We start from the raw sequence: 21,022 nt of genomic DNA, 5'->3' as shown, positions 1-21,022 counted from the left end.
GTAATTTAAAGCAATACTGAAAACCAGTTCACACCCACAAAAATAAACTTAGCTATAAAAAGGAATAACAATAAAAGACAAAATCGGTAGTCTGCACTAACCGCTAGATGCGGGACCCGAAGCTCCTAACCGGAGTCACCGGCGGACCTGGATCATAGACTCCTGCTTCTTCCAGCCTCTAAGGTCAAAAGAAGCGCATATGCGCGAAACCGCCGTCAGTCACTGGGGCGCTCAGAGGTGACTGCTGACAGTTTCGCGCAGATGCGCTTTAGAGGCCTTAGAGGACGGAAGAAGCGCATCTGTGAGAAACCGTCGGCAGTTGCCTCTGAGCGCCCCACAAGAGTCTATGAGCCAGGTCCGCTGGTGACTCCGGTTAGGTGCTTCGGGTCCTGTATCTAGCAGTGAGTGCAGGCTACCGAATTATGTCTAATGCTAGTTACCTGAATAGTATTCTTGGTTGTTCCTAGCACCACCGGACCCAATTGTTAGGACTAGTCCCTGTTACTTGCTTGTCCCAATATCGTCAGCTGCTCCAATTATAATTTTTTGCAGTGCTACTACCATTTCTTCTTCAGGGAAATATGAATAAGGATTAAAATTAGGCATAACTTACCAGAATTTACGATCCGGTGCTAGCGATAGTCGACCTGATAGTAGCTGACATTGCTAATATGTTATTGGACCCAGGAATGCTGGGTATGCCTGGTCCCACCTCCATTAGGTAAAGTTAGTGAATAAAATATTAGCAGTGCCGGCTAATATCGGGTCTATCTCCAGAACCACACATCCAGGTAAGTTATATTTCCTTTTATTCCAGTTGTGAACTATGTATTGGGTTTAGTGTGGTGAAATGGCTGTCACTTTAGCTTTAATATTTAGGTAATATTATATTCTACTATAATAACAGGGCAGTTTCCCCCTGTACCCTTTATATTATCGGCCTCTGTTAATGCCTGGTCTAAAAAATATGATATACAGCAAGCTGACTTTCCCAGTTATTGTATGTACTGACTATATTTGTATGTAGTTTATGTCCATTTGATAAGATGTACAGTACGGCAAAATATGTTGTTGCTATAGAATTAAGGATATAATGAGGAATACTATTATTGTTTATTTAGTCATGCAGAACATAATTATTGGGCAGATACAATCTATACAGTTGATTCATCTCTACTAACAATGAGGGAGATTTATCAAAAGCTGTGTAGAGCAAAAGTTGACCAGTTGCCCATAGCAACCAATCAGATTGCGTCTTTAATTTTCAAGAGGCCTTTTTCTAAAAATAAAAGATGCAATCTAATAGGTTATTATGACCAAATGGTCAACTTTTCCTTTGCACAGGTTTGGATAAATTTCTCCCAAAGTGAATATTGTTAGCGTGTATAAGGATGACAGAAGTAATAGACAATTACTAGAAGCTGGCCACTATGAGTAATATTCCAAACAATGGAATGAAGATTGATCAGCTAACAATCGATGACGGATAAATGAGCGGGTGCCAGTTCATTATGATCTCACGAGTCATGCCCGGTATACCCATGGGTCTATGCAGGAGTTCAGCAGTCATAAACAGCCAGGCTCCTGCCGTAACTGATGGGATCAAAGTACACTTCAGTTCTGGCAGTTTAACCCCTTACATGTTGTAGTCTAAAGTGACTGCTACATGTAAGGTGTTTGAAAGAAGAAGGGAGCTCCCTCTGTTTGGCCATCGGCACCCTGCAGTGCAATCACAGGGTGCTGGTGGTTACCATGGCAGCTGGGAGCCTAGCATTGAAGTTTGCCTGCTAGGCCAGAGGAACATCCTAATAGGTTGCCTATCAGTGTAACACTGACCAGCACTGTCACTGCAATTTTTAGATCCCCTTTTTAAATATGACTTTTATTAATCATTATCAATGTTTAAAAACATGATAAAAACAACCACACACAAAAACCCCAAAGCAAAAAATACTAGAAAGATAACTATATTACCATCCACGGTGATATTCTGTCATCAGGTCACAATACAGATTGTGCTCAACTAAACAGTGCACAAGGAAAGTGGTGGTCCTTCAGTCTGTCTCTTCAACACAGAACAACCATCACCATCACCTACCATGAGGGACTGGTATTGTATCCCATGAGAAACCCCAGAAATGATGGGGGGGGGGGGATACATCAGGTATATAGCACTATAACTATGACACATGTGTTGTTGTAGGTTTCCTTTTGTCTGTCTAGCCGAGTCCTGATCATATACCTGGCTGGGAGTACTCTTGCATATCCTAATTTTATCTATTGCATCAAATTATTAAGAATGGATCTTTGATTATTATTGTATCGTTATGGAGAATTGTTTTCACAGTTGATTGTTTAAGATCTTAGGGTTGTTCGTTTAGTTGGTATTTTGTCATTACTTCTTCAGACACTTGGGTAACTCCAAGAGGTGAGTAGTCAATGAATTTGCTCCTTGTGCACTGTTTAGTCGAGCACTTTATTCAGTCAGCATTGCGACCTGTTGACAGAATATCTCTGTGGATGGTAAAGATATTATCTTTTTCTGCATTGAGGTTTTTGTGTGTGGCCGTTTGTATCATGTTTTTAAACATTGAGTAATAAAAGTTATATTTTAGAAGGAGATCTAAAAATTGCAGTGGCAGTGTTTCTTGTTTCGTGATCCATCACTTTTGTATTGTAAATCGGGTGCTGTGACAGGAACACTGACAGGCACTAATGCCTTGGAATACTGCTTTAGGTGGGATTTCCAAGTTTGGAAGAGGGGAAAAAAACTTTAACATTCTTTAGCATGTCAGAAATTCTTCGCCATGTCATCTTCTGCTTCTATCTTTTTTAATACAATGGGTCCATTCCAGGTTTTGCTGTGTTTTGCTTGATGTGATTCCTCAGTATATATAATGAATCCATTTGTTGGTTTTCATGGGTAGTCATATTGCTTGATTATTTATTTATTGTTTTGCTGGTTTGATTGATATTGCTAATACTTTGCTGCCATGTGTTGTCCGTGTCCTAGCCAGTCTGTCTTTCGTTTTAGCATTTGATTTTGGAAACTTCTCTAGTGCAATGCAGAGTTTTGCTTAGTGATTCTGGTCCTTTATAGTTAGAATTTTCTGTCTGTTTTATCCTGTTATGTGTTTGTTGTTTCACTTTATCAGAACAATTCTGCAAGACTACTACTGCCATTGGCCATATACATGTAATGGTGATTCACCAAATGTTTTAGTTTGGACATTTGATACTTGCTTGTGTACAATTTAACATAGTAACATAGTTCGTAAGGTTGGGGGAAAAAAAAAAAAAAGAGTCCATCGAGTTAAACCTAAAACCCTACTGTGTTGATCCAGAGGAAGGCAAAAACTCCCCATGAGGCTCATACCAATTGCCCCATGACAGAGAAAAAATTCCTTCCTGACGCCAATATGGCATCAGAATAAATCCCCGGATCAATGTTCTATCATCATAAATCTAGTATCCATAACCTCTAATGTTATGACTCTCTAGAAAAACATCCAGGCCCCCCTTGAACTTGTTTATTGGTTCAGACATCACAACATCATGTGGCAGAGAGTTCCATAGTCTCACTGCTCTTACAGTAAAGAATCTCTGTCTGTGATGATGGTGAAACCTTCTTTCCTCTAGACGTAGAGGATGTCCCCCTTGTCATGGTCACCAGCGTATGTATAGAAAGATCACTAGAAAGATCTCTGTACTGTCCAGTCATAGATTTGTACATTGTGATCAGATGGCCCCTAAGACGTCTTTTCTTCAGACTAAATAACCCCAATCTTGATAACCTGTCTTGGTCCTGTAATCCTCCCATACCATCAATAATTTTTGTCGCCCTCCTTTGTACCCTCTCCAGTTCAGCCATATCCTTTATATATATAGGTGCCCAAAATTGGACACAATACTCCATATGTGGTCCCACTAATGATTTATTCAGAGGCAAAACTATGTTCTTGTCATGAGCCTCCATGCCTCTCTATACATCCCATGAAAACAACATGTACAATTATGTACTAAATAATAAGACATTAGTTAAAACTTCTACCAAAAAAGACTTGGGGGTACTGGTGGACAGTAAACTTTACTTTAATGATCAGTGCCAGGCAGCGGCTGCCAAGGCTAACAAAGTCAATTTTAGGGACCCAATAAAGACAACTGCTAAATTGAAGTCTGGTTCTTTGGTTCTGCAATCTAGCAACTGGTTTGCATCTGTAACAAACATATAGGGAATGCTAATACACAGAAGAGCGGTGAAGTAGACAGCGAAAATAGGAACTGGTAATGGGCTGGATCTTCTCCAAAGTAATAAACTTGCAATATAGAGCAGGATAATGTTAACTATTTATCAAAGGCACGCATCTACGCGTTTCTGGCCTGGAGTGGGCCCTTCTTCAGGATAAATTACATCATCATGCACTTTATCCTGAAGAAGGGCCCAATCCGGGCCAGAAACGCGTAGATGTGTGCCTTTAATAAATAGTTTACATTATCCTGCTCTATGCAACTGTACAAGGTGAGTGCTATTATCCTGTATATACGTTTATTGGTGTATTATACATACTACACTAGGGGCATGTGTCTTTTCCTTTTTCTTTTTTCTCTCCTTCCCTAATATACAGAAGAGAACCAGCATAGGATCACCTCTAGTGCTGTGCAAGGTATCCACCAGTCCCAGCAAGTCCTCAAACACATGATACAGCACCAGTCATGAGGTCTGGTATAATTGCAGGCTTAAAATGTTATTGCGCTAAAGAGCACAGTATGCAACGTTTTGGCTGGAGAGCTTTTTCAAGCATAACAAATATATCAATAGAACAACCTTATGTACAGACAGTGAAGGACAACCCACTGATTGTGATAGGTTCAAAAAGCAATTATGTGACTTACATATTTCAACAATATATAAACAATACAAAGCCTATATATTAATAACAATCATATTACAGTTTTACTAAGGACCAACTGGAGTACAAGAGACTGGGAAGTCCAAATTACCCATTCTTGCTTCCGATCCTTATTCGAACCAGCTGAATCATTCCATAGATCTACAAACAACTCCTGTATACTCCGATTGTAAACAATGTGGCTGCGCCAAAGCATGATGATGCAGTCCCCAACCCGTCAGCTGTTCAGTACGTGATCCCTTGTATAGCCTAGGAGATGTGATGCGTATACGGTGATTATCTGCGCTCGGCCGCATCGCCAGTCCGTAGTGGATACGTGTGCAATAGGATTGCTTAGCTATCCACAATATGCCGGACCTTTATTCCGGACCATAAACAACTAACGTTCCACAAAAGCAGATAATATAAACAGTTAATTAACAGAATGTGATGTTCTTGTCGGTGCTTGGGAATGTGGAGTCCCCAAACATGTCTGTCCGAACAAAGTGGATAATAGTGCCTACAATAAAAACAAATATATATAAAAATTAAAATCAACACGTCACGCATTATGGATCTACCTAAGCAGACAGAGCAGAGCAATGACACGAGCCATCAATCAAGCCGATGGGGCGGGGCCACAGCCAGAGTGACGGGGAGCGGCGGGTGCTGGTAAGTATTAGTCCCCGTCCAAATGACTACTGGTGAGGTGGCCAGGGGGGACTTTATAACTTCACATTTTTACCATCCCTGGGGGCACAAACATCCCCCGGGATGGTGAGGATACAGATTTTACCATATATATAATGAGTTGACAAGCGTTATATATGGTAAAATCTGATGATTAATTCCCTTTAAGGATAGGCTATCAACAATAATTAATAAATATTAATATCCCTATCAGTGTCCTAAAACTCTGTGTAGTCTGATCCTTTAGCCCCCTCAGATTTATAACTAAATATAGATTCGTGCAAACACTCCAAATAAATACACATTCCACACAGCTCCGAAACTAATAAGGATCTAAAACGGGAACCCCCTGACTAGAACCTCTAAATATACAGAAAACCCCCATCTAAAAAAATACACCCCCCCTGTTACGCCGAGCGCTCCGGGTCCCTGCTCTTCCCCGGAGTGCTCGCGGCGTTCTCCTCTCTGCAGTGCCCCGGTCAGACCCACTGACCGGGAGCGCTGCACTGACACTGCTGGCGGGGATGCGATCCGCATAGCGGGATGCGCCCGCTCGCGGGTCGCATGCCAATCCACTTACCTGTCCCGTTCCCCGGCTGTCACGTCCTGGCGCGCGCGGCTCCACTCTCTAGGGCGCGCGCCGGCTCTCTAAGATTTAAAGGGCCAGTACACCACTAACTGGTGCCTGGCCCAATCAGTGTAATTGCTCCCATCTGCTCCTTGCCTATATTACCTCACTTCCCCTTCCCAGAATTGCCGGATCTTGTTGCCTCAGTGCCTTGTGAAAGCGTTTCTGTGTTTGCCTTACCAGTGTTACCAGACCTTCTGCCGTTACCCTTGACTACGAACCTTGCCGCCTGCCCTGACCTTCTGCTACGTCTGACCTCGCCTCTGTCTAGTCCTCCTGTCCCACGCCACTCTCAGCAGTCAGTGAGGTTGAGCCGTTACCGGTCCACCGGTACGGTCCACACCAATCCCTCTCTGACACAGAGGATCCACCTCCAGCCTGCCGAATCCTAACACCCCCCAGTATTAGTTGACTGAGTAATTTGTTGGTTGCTTCTCTCTAAGCAGCAGGCAGAGCCAGCCTAGGCCAGTACCTGACCTTGTCCTCGCAAGGATTAGTTCAATAACTTAACACACTAGATTAGATAAATAGATCAGCCAAAGCAGTAAAACTAAAGCTGCACAGCGACAATGGTTGCACATGAAGATGGAATTGCTGCATTCTGATATGGCATCTAATGATTGTCAATAGGATCCCGCTGCAGCATGCAACATAACACTATGACTGCTGCATGAAGCCAAAATATTCGCCACTGTACACTGCAAATAAAAATTGTGGTTACTTTTTTTTATATGAAAAGTTAAAAATAGTTGCAGGTTGTAGATAACTGCACAATGTCATGTCACCAAAATTGCCAAAAGCCTTTTTGCTTTTAACAGTATGTAGAGATAATGTTCACAGCAGTCACATGGACTATAGGAAACAATAGTTTGAAGCTGGCTTATATATTAACTAGGCATGGTCTCTGTGTCACTGTGCAGGGAATGGGAGAGGTGAGCGTTGACTATCACCTATTGTGAATGGTGGATCCTAGGTTCTTCATATCTACTGTACATGTCACCTGTCATGTAATCATACCTGTGAGTTTTGAAAAGTTTTTTCTACAGAACAGAAAATTTCATCTTATTATTAGGCTTAGTGGCCAGACTAAAAACTGCAAGATTTCAGGATTTTTTTTTCTTATGACAAATTCTCTTTAGAGGGAACCTGTCATCCCATTTAGGCTGCCCTCTCGGATTGCTATAAAAGCAATGAGCGATCCATAGTATGGAGGATAGAGATAATGGGATCATGAGAAGAACAGTGTCTGCTCACTAAATGAGCTTGTGAAAACGGAGGCACAAGACTTTATGGGAGACATTTATCATTGCATTTAAAGCCTTTTTTGCTTACTCCGGTCACACATTGTCGCACGCGCCTGAGCCTTTGCATGTAGGCATAAAAAAAGTCACAAACCCCTTAAAAAATTGCAAACCTAAGCCAGGTCAGACCTGGCTTACAAAACTGCCTTTGGACAGCACTTTAAAAAAAAAAAGTTGCACAAAAAGTTGTAGAGAGGAGGAATCATACAAAATGGTGTTCTAAATGGATTTATTGTTTTTTGCTTATGTGCGCCAAATTTATCAACCCTCCTTAAAGGGGTACTCCGCTGCTCAGTGTTTGGAATAAACCTTTCCGAACGCTGGAGACGGTGCCGGAAGCTCTTGATGTCATAGCCCCGCCCCCTCATGACATCACGCCCCACCCTCTCAATGCGAGTCTATGGGAGGGGGCGTGACGGCTGTCACGCCCCCTCCCATAGACTTGCATTGAGGTGGCAGGGTGTGATGTCATCAGGGGGCGGGGCTATGACGTCAGGAGCTTCCTGCACCGGCTCCAGCGTTCGGAACAGTTTGTTCCAAACACTGAGCAGCGGAGTACCCCTTTAATAAAAAAATTACTTCGAAACATACTTACCAAATACAACAATGATGACAACAAATCTCCCCTTATGAGTATAGGATCCACAGCAAGTAAAACACCTTTTCTCCCTGTGATGCAAAATATAAAAATACTAAAAACATTTATAGTATTTATATATCTGTACAACAGTACGACCCAGAAACACATTGCACAAATGGGGCCAGGCGCATAATGCATTCAGCTGGAGGAGAGGATGGAGTTTTCTGAGGGCTTTTTCACATGTTAGAAAATCAAAACAAAAATACTGCAGTAAAATAGATATAAAAAGCAGCAGTTTTTGTAATTCTAATAATGTGTTCTATTAAAGGGTTACTCTGCTGGAAAACATTTTTTTTTTTTTTAAATCAACTGGTGCCAGAAAGTTAAACAGATTTGCAAGTAATTTCTATTTAAAAATCTTCCACTACTTATCAGCTGCTGTATACTACAGAGGAAGTTTTTTCTTTTTTGAATTTCCTTTCTGTCTGACCACAGTGCTCTCTGCTGACACCTCTGTCCATTTTAGGAACTGTCCAGAGTAGGAGCAAATCCCCATAGCAAACCTATCCTGCTCTGGACAGTTCCTGATATGGACAGAGGTGTCAGCAGAGAGCACTGTGGTCAGACTAAAAGGAAATTCAAAAAGAATAGAACTTCCTCTGTAGTATACAGCAACTGATAAGTACTGGAAGGATTAAGATTTTTTAATAGAAGTCATTTACAAATCTGTTTAACTTTCTGGCACCAGTTGATTTAAAAGACAATGTTTTTCAGTGGAGTACCCCTTTAACCCCTTAAGGACCAAGGACGTACCGGTACGTCCTTGGTCCTGCTCTTCCGATATAACGCGGGGTTACACAGTAACCCCGCGTCATATCATGGCGGGCCCGGCGTCATAGTGAAGCCGGGACTCGCCTCTAATAGCGCGCAGCGCCGATCGCGGCGCCGCGCGCTATTAACCCTTTAGCCGCGCGCTCAAAGCTGAGCCGCGCGGCTAAAAGTGAAAGTGAAAGTTCCCGGCTAGCTCAGTCGAGCTGTTCGGGATAGCCGCGGCTAATCGCGGCATCCCGAACAGCTGACAGGACAGCGGGAGGGCCCCTTCCTGCCTCCTCGCTGTCCGATCGCCGAATGACTGCTCAGTGCCTGAGATCCAGGCATGAGCAGTCATCCGGCAGAATCGTAGATCACTGGTTTCTTATGAGAAACCAGTGATCAACATAGAAGATCAGTGTGTGCAGTGTTATAGGTCCCTATGGGACCTATAACACTGCACAAAAAAAGTGAAAAAAAAAAGTGAATAAAGATCATTTAACTCCTCCCCTATTAAAAGTTTGAATCACCCCCCTTTTCCAATAAAAAAAAAAACACAGTGTAAATAAAAATAAAAATAAACATATGTGGTATCACCGCGTGCGGAAATGTCCGAATTATAAAAATATATCATTAATTAAACCGCTCGGTCAATGGCGTGCGCGCAAAAAAATTCCAAAGTCCAAAATAGTGCATTTTTGGTCACTTTTTATATCATTTAAAAATGAATAAAAAGTGATCAATAAGTCCTATCAATGCAAAAATGGTACCGTTAAAAACTTCAGATCACGGCGCAAAAAATGAGCCCTCATACCGCCCAATACACGGAAAAATAAAAAAGTTATAGGGGTCAGAAGATGACAATTTTAAACGTATTAATTTTCCTGCATGTAGTTATGATTTTTTCCAGAAGTCCGACAAAATCAAACCTATATAAGTAGGGTATCATTTTAATCGTATGGAGCTACAGAATACATATCAGGTGTCATTTTTACCGAAAAATGTACTACGTAGAAACGGAAGCCCCCAAAAGTTACAAAACAGCGTTTTTTTTTCAATTTTGTCGCACAATGATTTTTTTTCCCGCTTCACCATAGATTTTTGGGCAAAATGACTGACGTCATTACAAAGTAGAATTGGTGGCGCAAAAAATAAGCCATCATATGGATTTTTAGGTGTAAATTTGAAAGAGTTATGATTTTTTAAAGGCAAGGAGCAAAAAACGAAAATGCAAAAACGGAAAAACCTCCGGTCCTTAAGGGGTTAATGGAATGATGGTAGGTAGTGGTAATAAATTCAACACTGGAATTAATGTCATTTAGTTTTTTATACACGGTGTGCACTGATGGCCGCTTTTGTTTAATCTAAAGTAGAATACATTAGATTAAAAAAAAAAGCTGCTTTTCTTATACCTTTCTTACTGACGTTTTTGTTTTTTGTTTTACACTATATGAACTCTTAATCTAAAGGCCAGAATACATTCTGCAGAAACCATAACCATGAGGAATTAGCTGATATTTTGGCCTAAGAATGTTTATTCACATTTGAGAATGTTTTTTTTTACAGCAAGAAGATTATTAATTGATGACTTTTCTGTATTTTAGGTTAAACACCACTTTGGCTCCATTACTATTCGCAGACCAGTTTATTCAGATGTCAACCTCTCTTTCCTCAAACTTTCTGTATGGACTGGGGGAACATTATACTTCCATTAACCTGGATCTGAACTGGAGAAGATTAACATTTTGGAACAGAGACTTAATACCTCGGGTAAGAAGGGTGGCATCTGTGCATAGGATATTTATTGATATATCTATGCAAAATATTAACTGCAGCACTCCATAAAGTACGGGAAAAATTCAAATACTTTTATACCATCAAAATGTGAGCAGGCAACGCTCCGGTCCTCTCCAGGACCTTTCTCAAGCAACAAGCGTAGCCATGTGACTGGTAAATATATCCATATAGATTGCTAATACAATGCATATGTGTAATAACAAATTAAAGGAGTATTCTGTTATATGAAAAGTTATCCCCTATCCTAAGGACCCCCCCCCCCCCCCCCCCACACAATCTCCTGTATGGGGCCCCGGCAGTCTGCAGGAAGGGGGTGTTATCGACCAGCGCACGTAGCAGCAGCTGTCACTGTTAGTCTTGTGCTTGTACCCCTGCTCAGTATTTAGTATTCCTCCATGTTGTGGAGTTTGGTTTTATAGTTTCCTGTTTTGTATCCTTACCTGTATTCCTTTATGTTTTGGAGTTTGGCTTTTGTTTGGCTTTTGTGGAGACTCATCTTGAGACTCATCTTGTTCTCAGTCTAGTGTTCCATATCTTATATTTCTGTCTCCTTCTAGGCCCCCAGCAGTGACACACACATACACACAAAGCCCCCAGCAGCCTCACACATGCACACAAAGCCCCCAGCAGCCTCACACATGCACACAAAGCCCCCAGCAGCCTCATACACGCAAACAATGCCCCCAGCAGTCTCACACATGCACACAGTGCCTCCAGCAGCCTCTCTCTCACACACACACAATGCCGCCAGCAGCCTCACACACGCAAACAATGTCCCAGCAGTCTCACACATGCACACAGTGCCTCCAGCAGCCTCTCTCTCACACACACACAATGCCCCCAGCAGCCTCACACGCCCCCTCCTGTAGACTTGCATTGAGAGGGAGTTTATGACATTGCGGGGGTACTTATCAGCTGCTGTATGTTTCACAGGAAGTTCTTTTCTTTTTGAATTTCCTTTCAGTCTGACCACAGTGCTCTCTGCTGACACCTCTGTCCATTGTAGGAACTGTCCAGAGTAGGAGCAAATCCCCATAGGAAACCTCTCCTGCTCCGGATAGTTCCTAAAATGGACAGAGGTGTCAGCAGAGAGCACTGTGGTCAGACAGAAAGGAAACTCAAAAAGAAAAGAACTTCCTCTGTAGCATGCAGCAGCTAATAAGTAATTGGAGAATTACAATTTTTAAATAGAAGTAATTTACAAATCTGTTTAACTTTCTGGCACCAGTTGATTTAAAAAAAAATGTTTTCCAGGGGAGTACCCCCTTTAAAGGCAATGTAATCTTCTGTTGATTTTCCTCTGGAGCTTAAACCCACAGTGGGAAATTCGCAGTAGACCCGGCCATGAGAACATAACCTTATCTTTTTTCTATTTGTTTGATGGTATCTGTTTGGTTCTTGTACTTTTAGAAAGATGCAAACCTGTACGGCACTCATCCTTTTTATGTAGCGATGGATAAAGATGGTTTAGCTCATGGAGTGTTTCTGCTCAACAGCAATGCCATGGGTAAGTGTGTTATATATAATACAAATATAAACAAGTAATAACTAATGATCTGCGATGATCAGAAATAATATTGTCATACTACAGTATATGCAGTTTATTCCTCTGTAAAGTGTTACATACTGACCACATACATAATATGGTACCCAAAATAACAATGATCAGTATCTCTCTAGATATCATACTGCAGCCTGCTCCCGCTTTGACCTGGAGAACTACAGGAGGGATTTTGGATTTTTATGTCTTTTTGGGTCCTGAGCCTAAAACCGTTGTAAAGCAGTACCAGGACGTCGTAGGTAAGAATGCCTATAAATCCCATCCTGTTAGAAGATATGCATTTTTTTGCTAAAACTAACTATTTGATACAAATTTGTCTAAAGGTGATGCATTTTCTGGAAAATATACATTTTAGTAGAACACTAAGTGTTCAATTTGTTGAAAATGTTGCTGTCTACTGGGTTAAATGTCAAACTTTTTTTGCCCCTTTTTATCCATTGCACAAAAACACCATAGAATATACATTATATAAGTACAATAAAAAAGACTTATATACAGTCATGGCCGTAAATGTTGGAACCCCTGAAATTTTTCAAGAAAATGAAATATTTCTCACAGAAAAGGATTGCAGTAACTAGAGATGAGCGAACTTCGATTCGTCACGAACTTCTCGTCTCGACAGTTGATGACTTTTCCTGCGTAAATTAGTTCAGCCTTCAGGTGCTCCGGTGGGCTGGAAAAGGTGGATACATTCCTAGGAAAGAGTCTTCTAGGACTGTATCCACCTTTTCCAGCCCACCGGAGCACCGAAAAACTGAACAAATTTATGCAGGAAAGTAATCAACTGCCGAGCCGAGAAGTTCGTGACGAATCGAATTTACTGTAAGTTTGCTCATCTCTAGTAGTAACACATGTTTTTCTATACACATGTTTATTCCTTTTGTGTGTATTGGAACTAAACCAAAAAAGGGAGGAAAAAAAAGCAAATTGGACATAATGTCACCCCAAACTTCAAAAATGGGCTGGACAAAATTATTGGCACCCTTTCAAAATTGTGGAAAAATAAGATTGTTTCAACCATGTGAAAGATTGTTTCATGCATTGATAAAGCACAACATTCTACTGGTTACCAAAAACGGAATGAGGCCTACAAAGAAAAGAACACAGTACCTACAGTGAAATATGGGGGAGGGTCAATGATGTTTTGGGGTTGTTTTGCTGCCTCTGGCACTGGGTGCCTTGAATGTATACAAGGCATCATGAAATCTGAGGATTACCAATGGATTTTGGGTCGCACTGTACAGCCCAGTGTCAGAAAGCTGGGTTTGCATCCGAGATCTTGGGTCTTCCAGCAGGACAATGACCCCAAACACACATCAAAAAGACCCCAGAAATGGATGGCAACAGAGCGCTGGAGAGTTCTAAAGTGGCAGCAATGAGTCCAGATCTAAATCCCATTGATCACCTGTGGAGAGATCTTAAAATTGCTGTTGGGAAAAGGCGCCTTCCAATAAGAGAGACCTGGAGCAGTTTGTAAAGGAAGAGTGGTCCAACATTCCGGCTGAGAGGTGGAAGAAGCTTATTGATGGTTATAGGAAACGACTGATTTCAATTATTCTTTCCAAAGGGTGTGCAACCAAATATTAAGTTAAGGGTGCCAATAATTTTGTCCGGCCCATTTTTGGCGTTTGGGGTGACATTATGTCCAATTTGCTTTTTTTCCTCCTTTTTTGGTTTAGTTCCAATACACACAAAGGGAATAAACATGTGTATAGCAAAACATGTGTTACTGTAATCCTTTTCTGTGAGAAATACTTCATTTCAGGGGTGCCAACATTTACGCCATGACTGTATATACTATACAATATTTATTATAGAAATACTTTAGAATATGCATTATATAAATAATAAGTCATAAAATGATTATGTATGTTCTTCTATTTCATTTGAGGGTATCCCTTTATGCCTCCATATTGGAGCCTTGGATTCCACCTTTGTCGCTGGGGGTACACCAGTTCTGCCATGACTCGAGAAGCTGTGAAGAAAACCAGGGAAGCTCAAATTCCTCTGGTAACAAAGCACAATATTCTGTTGTTTCATAGCATATTGGGGGAGATTTATCAAATCCTGTCCAGAGGAAAAGTTGCTGAGTTACCCATAGCAACCAATCAGATCGCTTCTTTCATTTTTCAGTGGCCTTTTCAAAAATGAAAGAAGCGATCTGATTGGTTGCTATGGGCAACTCAGCAACTTTTCCTCTGGACAGGTTTTCATAAATCTCCCCCATTGTTCCTACTAACAAGAACGACTGGATTTTTTGCAGTAAACCAAACAATCTCTACTATGAGGTATAATATTTGAGCACCGTATCTGGACAAATTCTATGTCTTTTTTATTTTTTTTTTATTATTTTTTTTAATTTTTTTTTTAATGGTGGGAGCAAAGCAACAAAATGCATGATAATGAATAACTTTATGAGCCTCTCAAAAAGTTGAGTTCTCCATATCATATTGTAGGCTCTTCTTCATTGACTAGACAAGTGTTTTTAGTTTTTGCTATGCCCAAGCACCCCTCCCCAACCTTCGTTCTTGAGATATAGTTAGTCAACTAGTTTTGAAACCCCAAATATCCAGTTAGGAGGTAACTACATAGGACTTAAGGGTACGTTCACACGAGTGGATCCCCAGCTTATTTTACTCTGCAGATCCGCCGCTGAAGGACTGCTGTATGCTGTCTTTACATGTGCCTTCTCAAAGCGACAATATACGCCGCTTCGAGCAGACACACTACGATGTGCGTGTCGCAACACGCATGAGCAGTATACTCGCACATCGCGGTAGCTCTTGGCCTAGCTCATAGAGCAGGGGGAGCAGCCGCGATGTGTGCGAGTACACCGTGCATGCGCAGCGACTCGCACATCGCTTCAGTGTGTCTGCTCGTAGCGGCGTATTGTCGCTCCGAGCAGGCACTTGTAAAGGCAGCATACGGCGGTCCTTCAGCAGCGGAACTGCAGCGTGAAATACGCTGGGGATCCGCTCATGTGAACATACCCTAAAAGTGGGTATAAATCTGAAGCCCTCAGCATGGACAGTATTAGCCTAATCCCAGGAGTGGGGGGGGGGGGGGGGGGTTATGTAATGTCCATCAAGTTCAACCAAGCAAGGGGAGATTAGTAGGAAGCAATCAGGTAGATGCTAAAAGGAAAAGGTGAGTGTGGGGACATGTCAAGGTATGGCATTTGAGAAGCTAAGCTCCATCTCCTTGGCACTTCGCTGAGAAATAAAAAGTTTATACGTTTTTAATAAGTTTGACAACCACCATCAGCTTCAGGAAACGTACAGTCTGGTTTTATACCCTAACAGCTATCTGATGGTGTCTGCATCTCTGAGCAGCAATTACAAATTACCTTTAGGAAAGCGTTTAGTAATAACTGAAGTGCATCTACTGTTCATGGCCCTCGAAATACAAAGATGACCATATTTACATTATTTATTAATTATGAACAAACTCTAAAAGAACAGGTTTTAATTAAACCATGTCACTAGGGTCATTTGCGTGGGTTTAGTCTTTTATTATTATTATTATTATTATTTATTTATTTATTTTTAAACATATTTACACAGCGGAAATTCTGCTGTGTGAATAGACCCTTAGAATAAAATAACGTACATTATAACATTAGAAGTATAGAATTATTGTCTAAAGTCGCCAAAACCCCTTTCCTACTTCATCCCCCATCAGTACCAGTGTTAGGATTTAAAAAATGTGTGAGTGTTTGTAGAAGCAAGAAGCAGCAGGATAGACTATGTTTTAGTGTAGTGATAGTGTAAACTTACATAGTTACATAGTTAAACTTGACAGCAAAACCCTATTTATGACCTAAGTATTTCATATTGCTTCTTATTGTTATGATACTAAATGAATCTAATAAATTAACATTGGATTAACCTGGGTCGTTCACCAATATAATTTTTTTCTAATTTCTAGGACGTGCAATGGAATGACATTGACTATATGGACGCGTTCCTAGATTTCACTTATGACCCAGAAAACTTTGGAGATATGCCAGAAATGGTTAATGAATTGCACCAAGAGGGCATGAAATACGTCTTAATTGTGGTAAGGATTGCGGGCTTGAATGTACCGCACTGACAATTCCATGAAAAGTTCATATTATAAATGTAAACTAAATGTCTAATGTCTAATTTTCGTAAGCAGAACAGTCTAAGCAGGTACCATAACCAAATGTCCTCCAGCACAGTCTATGGGGGAGAATTTGTTTAGCTGTGCCAGGTGCAGATCCAGTAGAAAGTCGCAAACATTGGCCCTTATTTATCAATCTGTCTGAGACAGAAACTGGAGTGATTATCCCAAGCAACAACCAATCACAACTCACGTTTTATATCTTAAATGGGTACTCCACTGTTTAGCGCTTGGAATAAACTGTTCTGAACGCTGGAGCCGGCGCCGGGAGCTCGTGACATCATAGCCCCGCCCCCTCAAGATTTCACGCCCCACCCCCTCACTGCAAGTCTATGGGAGGGGGCGTGACAGCCGTCACGCCCTTTCCCATAGACTTGCATTGAGGGGGCGAGGCATGACGTCATGAGGGGATGGGAGTACCCCTTTAACCACATAGTCTAAAGTAAGTTGCAGAGTCTAGAGAATGTGCATATACTGAAGGAGAACAGGGCGAGGTGACTTTTATGTATTATTATGTATATTAGGAACCAGCTATTGGCCTTACTAGTCCCCGTGGAAGTTATTTCCCCTATGAAGATGGACTGAAGAGAGGAGTCTATGTCACCAACGAGACTGGCCAGCCACTTGTGGGCAAGGTATATACCTTTATATATAACATTATTTTACTGTATGTGTGTTGTATTAGAAAATATTTCTTGGCTGAGAAAAAAAAAGTATAAATTTCTAAAGTTAAAGGGGTGCTCCACTGGAAAACATGTTTTTTTTAAATCAACTGATGACAAAAAGTTAGCCAGATTTGTAAATTACTTGTATTAAAAAATATAAATCTTTCTAGTACATATAAGCTTCTGTATGCTCCACAGGAAGTTGTTTTCTTTTTGAACTTCCTTTCAGTCTGACCACAGTGCTCTCTGTTGACACTTCTGTCCATATCAGGAACTGTCCAGAACAGGATAGGTTTGCTATGGGGATTTGCTCCTACTCTGAACAGTTCCTAAAATGGACAGAGGTGTCAGCAGAGAGCACTGTGGTCAGACAGAAAGGAAATTGAAAAAGAAAAGAAGTTCCTGTGAAGCATACAGCAGCTTAGTACTGGGAGGATTTAGATTTTTTAATAGAAGTAATTTACAAATCTGTTTAACTTTCTGTCGCCAGTTGATTTAAAAAATGTTTTATCCAGTGGAGTACCCCTAAAAGCAAGTAATAAATAGTATAAACAGAGTGGTACAAAAGGTTTCAAGGCTTCTTCAGTCCACCAGAGCTGTGATCTGTACAGGATTTGAGTATGTCCTCTTCTAATTGCATAAGGCCTTTGGGGACCCTTTTGGTCCACACACACACTAATAATGCCCCATACCGTAAACGTGCCCCCAAACAGGAATAATTTTTCACACAGTAGTAGGACCCCTTTGTGTCCTCAAACATCTATAGTGGCCATTTTGTGCTCCATATATAGCGTATAATCACTTTGTGGTTAGTAGATAAGTAGACTCCAATATATTAGGTATATAGTAGGTAGATCCACCATATAGTAAGAATATATGAGGTAGGTAGACACCCTCAATATAGTATATAAGTGGGTAGACCACCCATTTAGTAGATATTTAGTAGGTTGTTAGACAGCCACCCCCTCATAACCTTGGTAGAGAGACCTTACATGTAGGTGTATCTACCTACCTTATGGGGGGGGGGGGGAGTGTCTGCCTAACAACCTACTAAATATCTACTAAATTGGTGGTCTTTCTCCCAAAACCTTTCCCTGTTTCCCTACATAGCTGCTGGGTCCTCTTCCTGCAGTGACATCCTCTCATTAGTTGCCCCATGATCCTTAGTGTTGTTTATGCTTTTACAGCAATACAATTTTAAAAATGAAAAAATTATGCCTTTATATTCTATTAAAGGGGTACTCCAGTGAAAACCTTTTTTTTTTTTTTTTGTAAATTACTTCTATAAAAAATTCTTAATCCTTCCAGTACGTCTTAGCAGCTATATACTACAGAGGAAATTCTTTACTTTTGGGATTTCTTTTCTGTCACGACCACAGTGCTCTCTGCTGACACCTCTGTCCATTTTTGGAACTGTCCAGAGCAGCATATGTTTTCCATGGCGATTTTCTCCTACTCCGGACAGTTCCTGATATGGACAGAGGTGTCAGCAGAGAGCACTGTGGTCATGACAGAAAAGAAATTAAAAAGAAAATAATTTCCTGTGTAGTATTCAGCAGCTGATAATTACTGGCAGGATTAAGATTTCTTTTAATAGAAGTAATTTACAAATCTGTTTTACTTTCTGGCACCAGTTGATGTAAAAAAAAAAAGTTTTCCACCGGAGTACCCCATGACTACAATTTTCTTTATTTACTCTTTGCAGGTTTGGCCTGGCTTAACAGTGTTTGTAGACTTCACAAACCCGGAAGCACATAAATGGTGGTATGATATGCTGAAGGATTTTCATGACAAGGTGCCTTTTGATGGGATATGGATTGTAAGTTGCATTCATTTACACATTTAATTTTTTATCAAACATTATACCTATACTTAAAGCAAATTTCCACTCGGGAGAGGATAACCACTTATATTCAATGGTAAAATTGTACTTCTAAGGTGACATAACCCAAGTTATCAGCAGACAAGCCCATAGTCCCTCTGACTACATTTTACATGACCCACTTGAACCAAGTACTGTAGAAGTCCAGCTAGACAAGAATGCAGAATATTTGTGCATATATTAGATTTAGAATAAATTGGAAATTTTAGAGCATCTCACCAAAATATGGTAAATTCTATAAATGATGACATAGATAATGCTTAAAGAGACTCTACCACCAATTGTAGTGTAATTAAAGGGTTATCCACCATAAGGTGTGTTACGCCGAGCGCTCCGGGTCCCTGCTCCTCCCCGGAGCGCTCACGGCGTCTCTCTCCCTGCAGCGCCCCGGTCAGACCCGCTGACCGGGAGCGCTGCACTGACATTGCCGGCGGGGATGCGATTCGCATAGCGGGACGCGCCCGATCGCGAATCGCATCCCAAGTCACTTACCTGTCCCGGCCTCCGGCTGTCATGTCCTGGCACGCGCGGCTCCGCTCCTTAGGGCGCGCGCGCGCCAGCTCTCTAAGATTTAAAGGGCCAGTGCACCAATGATTGGTGCCTGACCCAATTAGCCTAATTAGCTTCCACCTGCTCCCTGGCTATAATACCTCACTTCCCCTGCACACCCTTGCCGGATCTTGTTGCCTTGTGCCAGTGAAAGCGTTTAGTGCTGTCCAAAGCCTGTGTTTCCAGATCTTCTGCTATCCATATTGACTACGAACCTTGCCGCCTGCCCCGACCTTCTGCTACGTCTGACCTTGTCTCTGCCTAGTCCTTTTGTCCCATGCCTTCTCAGCAGTCAGCGAGGTTGAGCCGTTGCCAGTGGATACGACCTGGTTGCTACCGCCGCAGCAAGACCATCCCGCTTTGCGGCGGGCTCTGGTGAATACCAGTAGCATCTTAGAACCGGTCCACCAGCACGGTCCACGCCAATCCCTCGCTGACACAGAGGATCCACAACCAGCAAGCCGAATCGTGATAAGGTGATTTTAGTACGTACATGGCAGACAGTAATGGACATGCTTAGGAAGGATCTGCGCTTGTCTTGGGGCTAAATGGCTATGTTGTGAGATTACCATAACACTGTGGCTAGCTTTTTGTGAACTGGTATTTCCTGTTTGAGTTTTTTTCTTTTGCCTACAAATCCCATAATTCCATTTTCCTCCCTCCCACATATCAGCCACCCCACCTTTTGAAACCTAAATTAGCTGCATCCATTCAAAAGACCTGTGGTTTTCAATCAGGTTGCCTACAGCTGTCACGATGCCGGCTGGCAGGAGGTGGATCCTCTGTGCCAGAGAGGGATTGGCGTGGACCGTGCTAGTGGACCGGTTCTAAGCTAGAGCCCGCCGCAAAGCGGGATGGTCTTGCTGCGGCGGTAGTAACCAGGTCGTATCCACTAGCAACGGCTCAACCTCTCTGACTGCTGAAGATAGGCGCGGTACAAGGGAGTAGACAAAAGCAAGGTCGGACGTAGCAGAAGGTCGGGGCAGGCAGCAAGGATCGTAGTCAGGGGCAACGGCAGGAGGTCTGGAACACAGGCTAGGAACTCACAAGGGAACGCTTTCACTAGGCACAAGGGCAACAAGATCCGGCGAGGGAGTGCAGGGGAAGTGAGGTATACATAGGGAGTGCACAGGTGAAAACACTAATTGGAACCACTGCGCCAATCAGTGGCGCAGTGGCCCTTTAAATCGCAGAGACCCGGCGCGCGCGCGCCCTAGGGAGCGGGGCCGCGCGCGCCGGGACAGGACCGAGGGAGAGCGAGTCAGGTACGGAAGCCGGGGTGCGCATCGCGAGCGGGCGCCACCCGCATCGCGAATCGCATCCCGGCTGGAGGCGGTATCGCAGCGCACCCGGTCAGTGGATCTGACCGGGGCGCTGCCGTAGCGAGGATGTTGCGAGCGCTCCGGGGAGGAGCGGGGACCCGGAGCGCTCGGCGTAACAACAGCTTTTGCATTAGTTGCAGATTGATCTCTCTCCCACCAAGCGATCCCTCCACCCAGTGAAGCAGACAGGTTCCCTGTCAACAGC

At 42.3% G+C, this 21,022-nt stretch overlaps 1 protein-coding gene across 5 annotated transcripts in view; it reads left to right on the top strand.

The window, feature by feature from the left end:
* The window catches only part of LOC130297439 (lysosomal alpha-glucosidase-like), an 83,934-nt gene that overhangs the window by 34,836 nt on the left and 28,076 nt on the right, over positions 1–21,022 (top strand). For all 5 annotated transcript variants that reach the window (XM_056549918.1, XM_056549914.1, XM_056549917.1 and 2 more), the window contains exons 4-10: positions 10,503–10,668; positions 12,106–12,202; positions 12,376–12,495; positions 14,148–14,266; positions 16,184–16,315; positions 16,924–17,034; positions 18,770–18,883. In XM_056549918.1, the coding sequence (XP_056405893.1) occupies positions 10,503–10,668; positions 12,106–12,202; positions 12,376–12,495; positions 14,148–14,266; positions 16,184–16,315; positions 16,924–17,034; positions 18,770–18,883 (859 nt within the window). The remainder of the gene's footprint in view (positions 1–10,502; positions 10,669–12,105; positions 12,203–12,375; positions 12,496–14,147; positions 14,267–16,183; positions 16,316–16,923; positions 17,035–18,769; positions 18,884–21,022) is intronic.

This window comes from Hyla sarda, chromosome 13 (genome assembly GCF_029499605.1).
Source record: "Hyla sarda isolate aHylSar1 chromosome 13, aHylSar1.hap1, whole genome shotgun sequence".
Lineage (NCBI taxonomy): Eukaryota > Metazoa > Chordata > Amphibia > Anura > Hylidae > Hyla > Hyla sarda.
The sequence above is the reverse complement of the archived record's forward strand: the minus strand, read 5'-3'. Positions and strand labels throughout refer to the sequence as shown.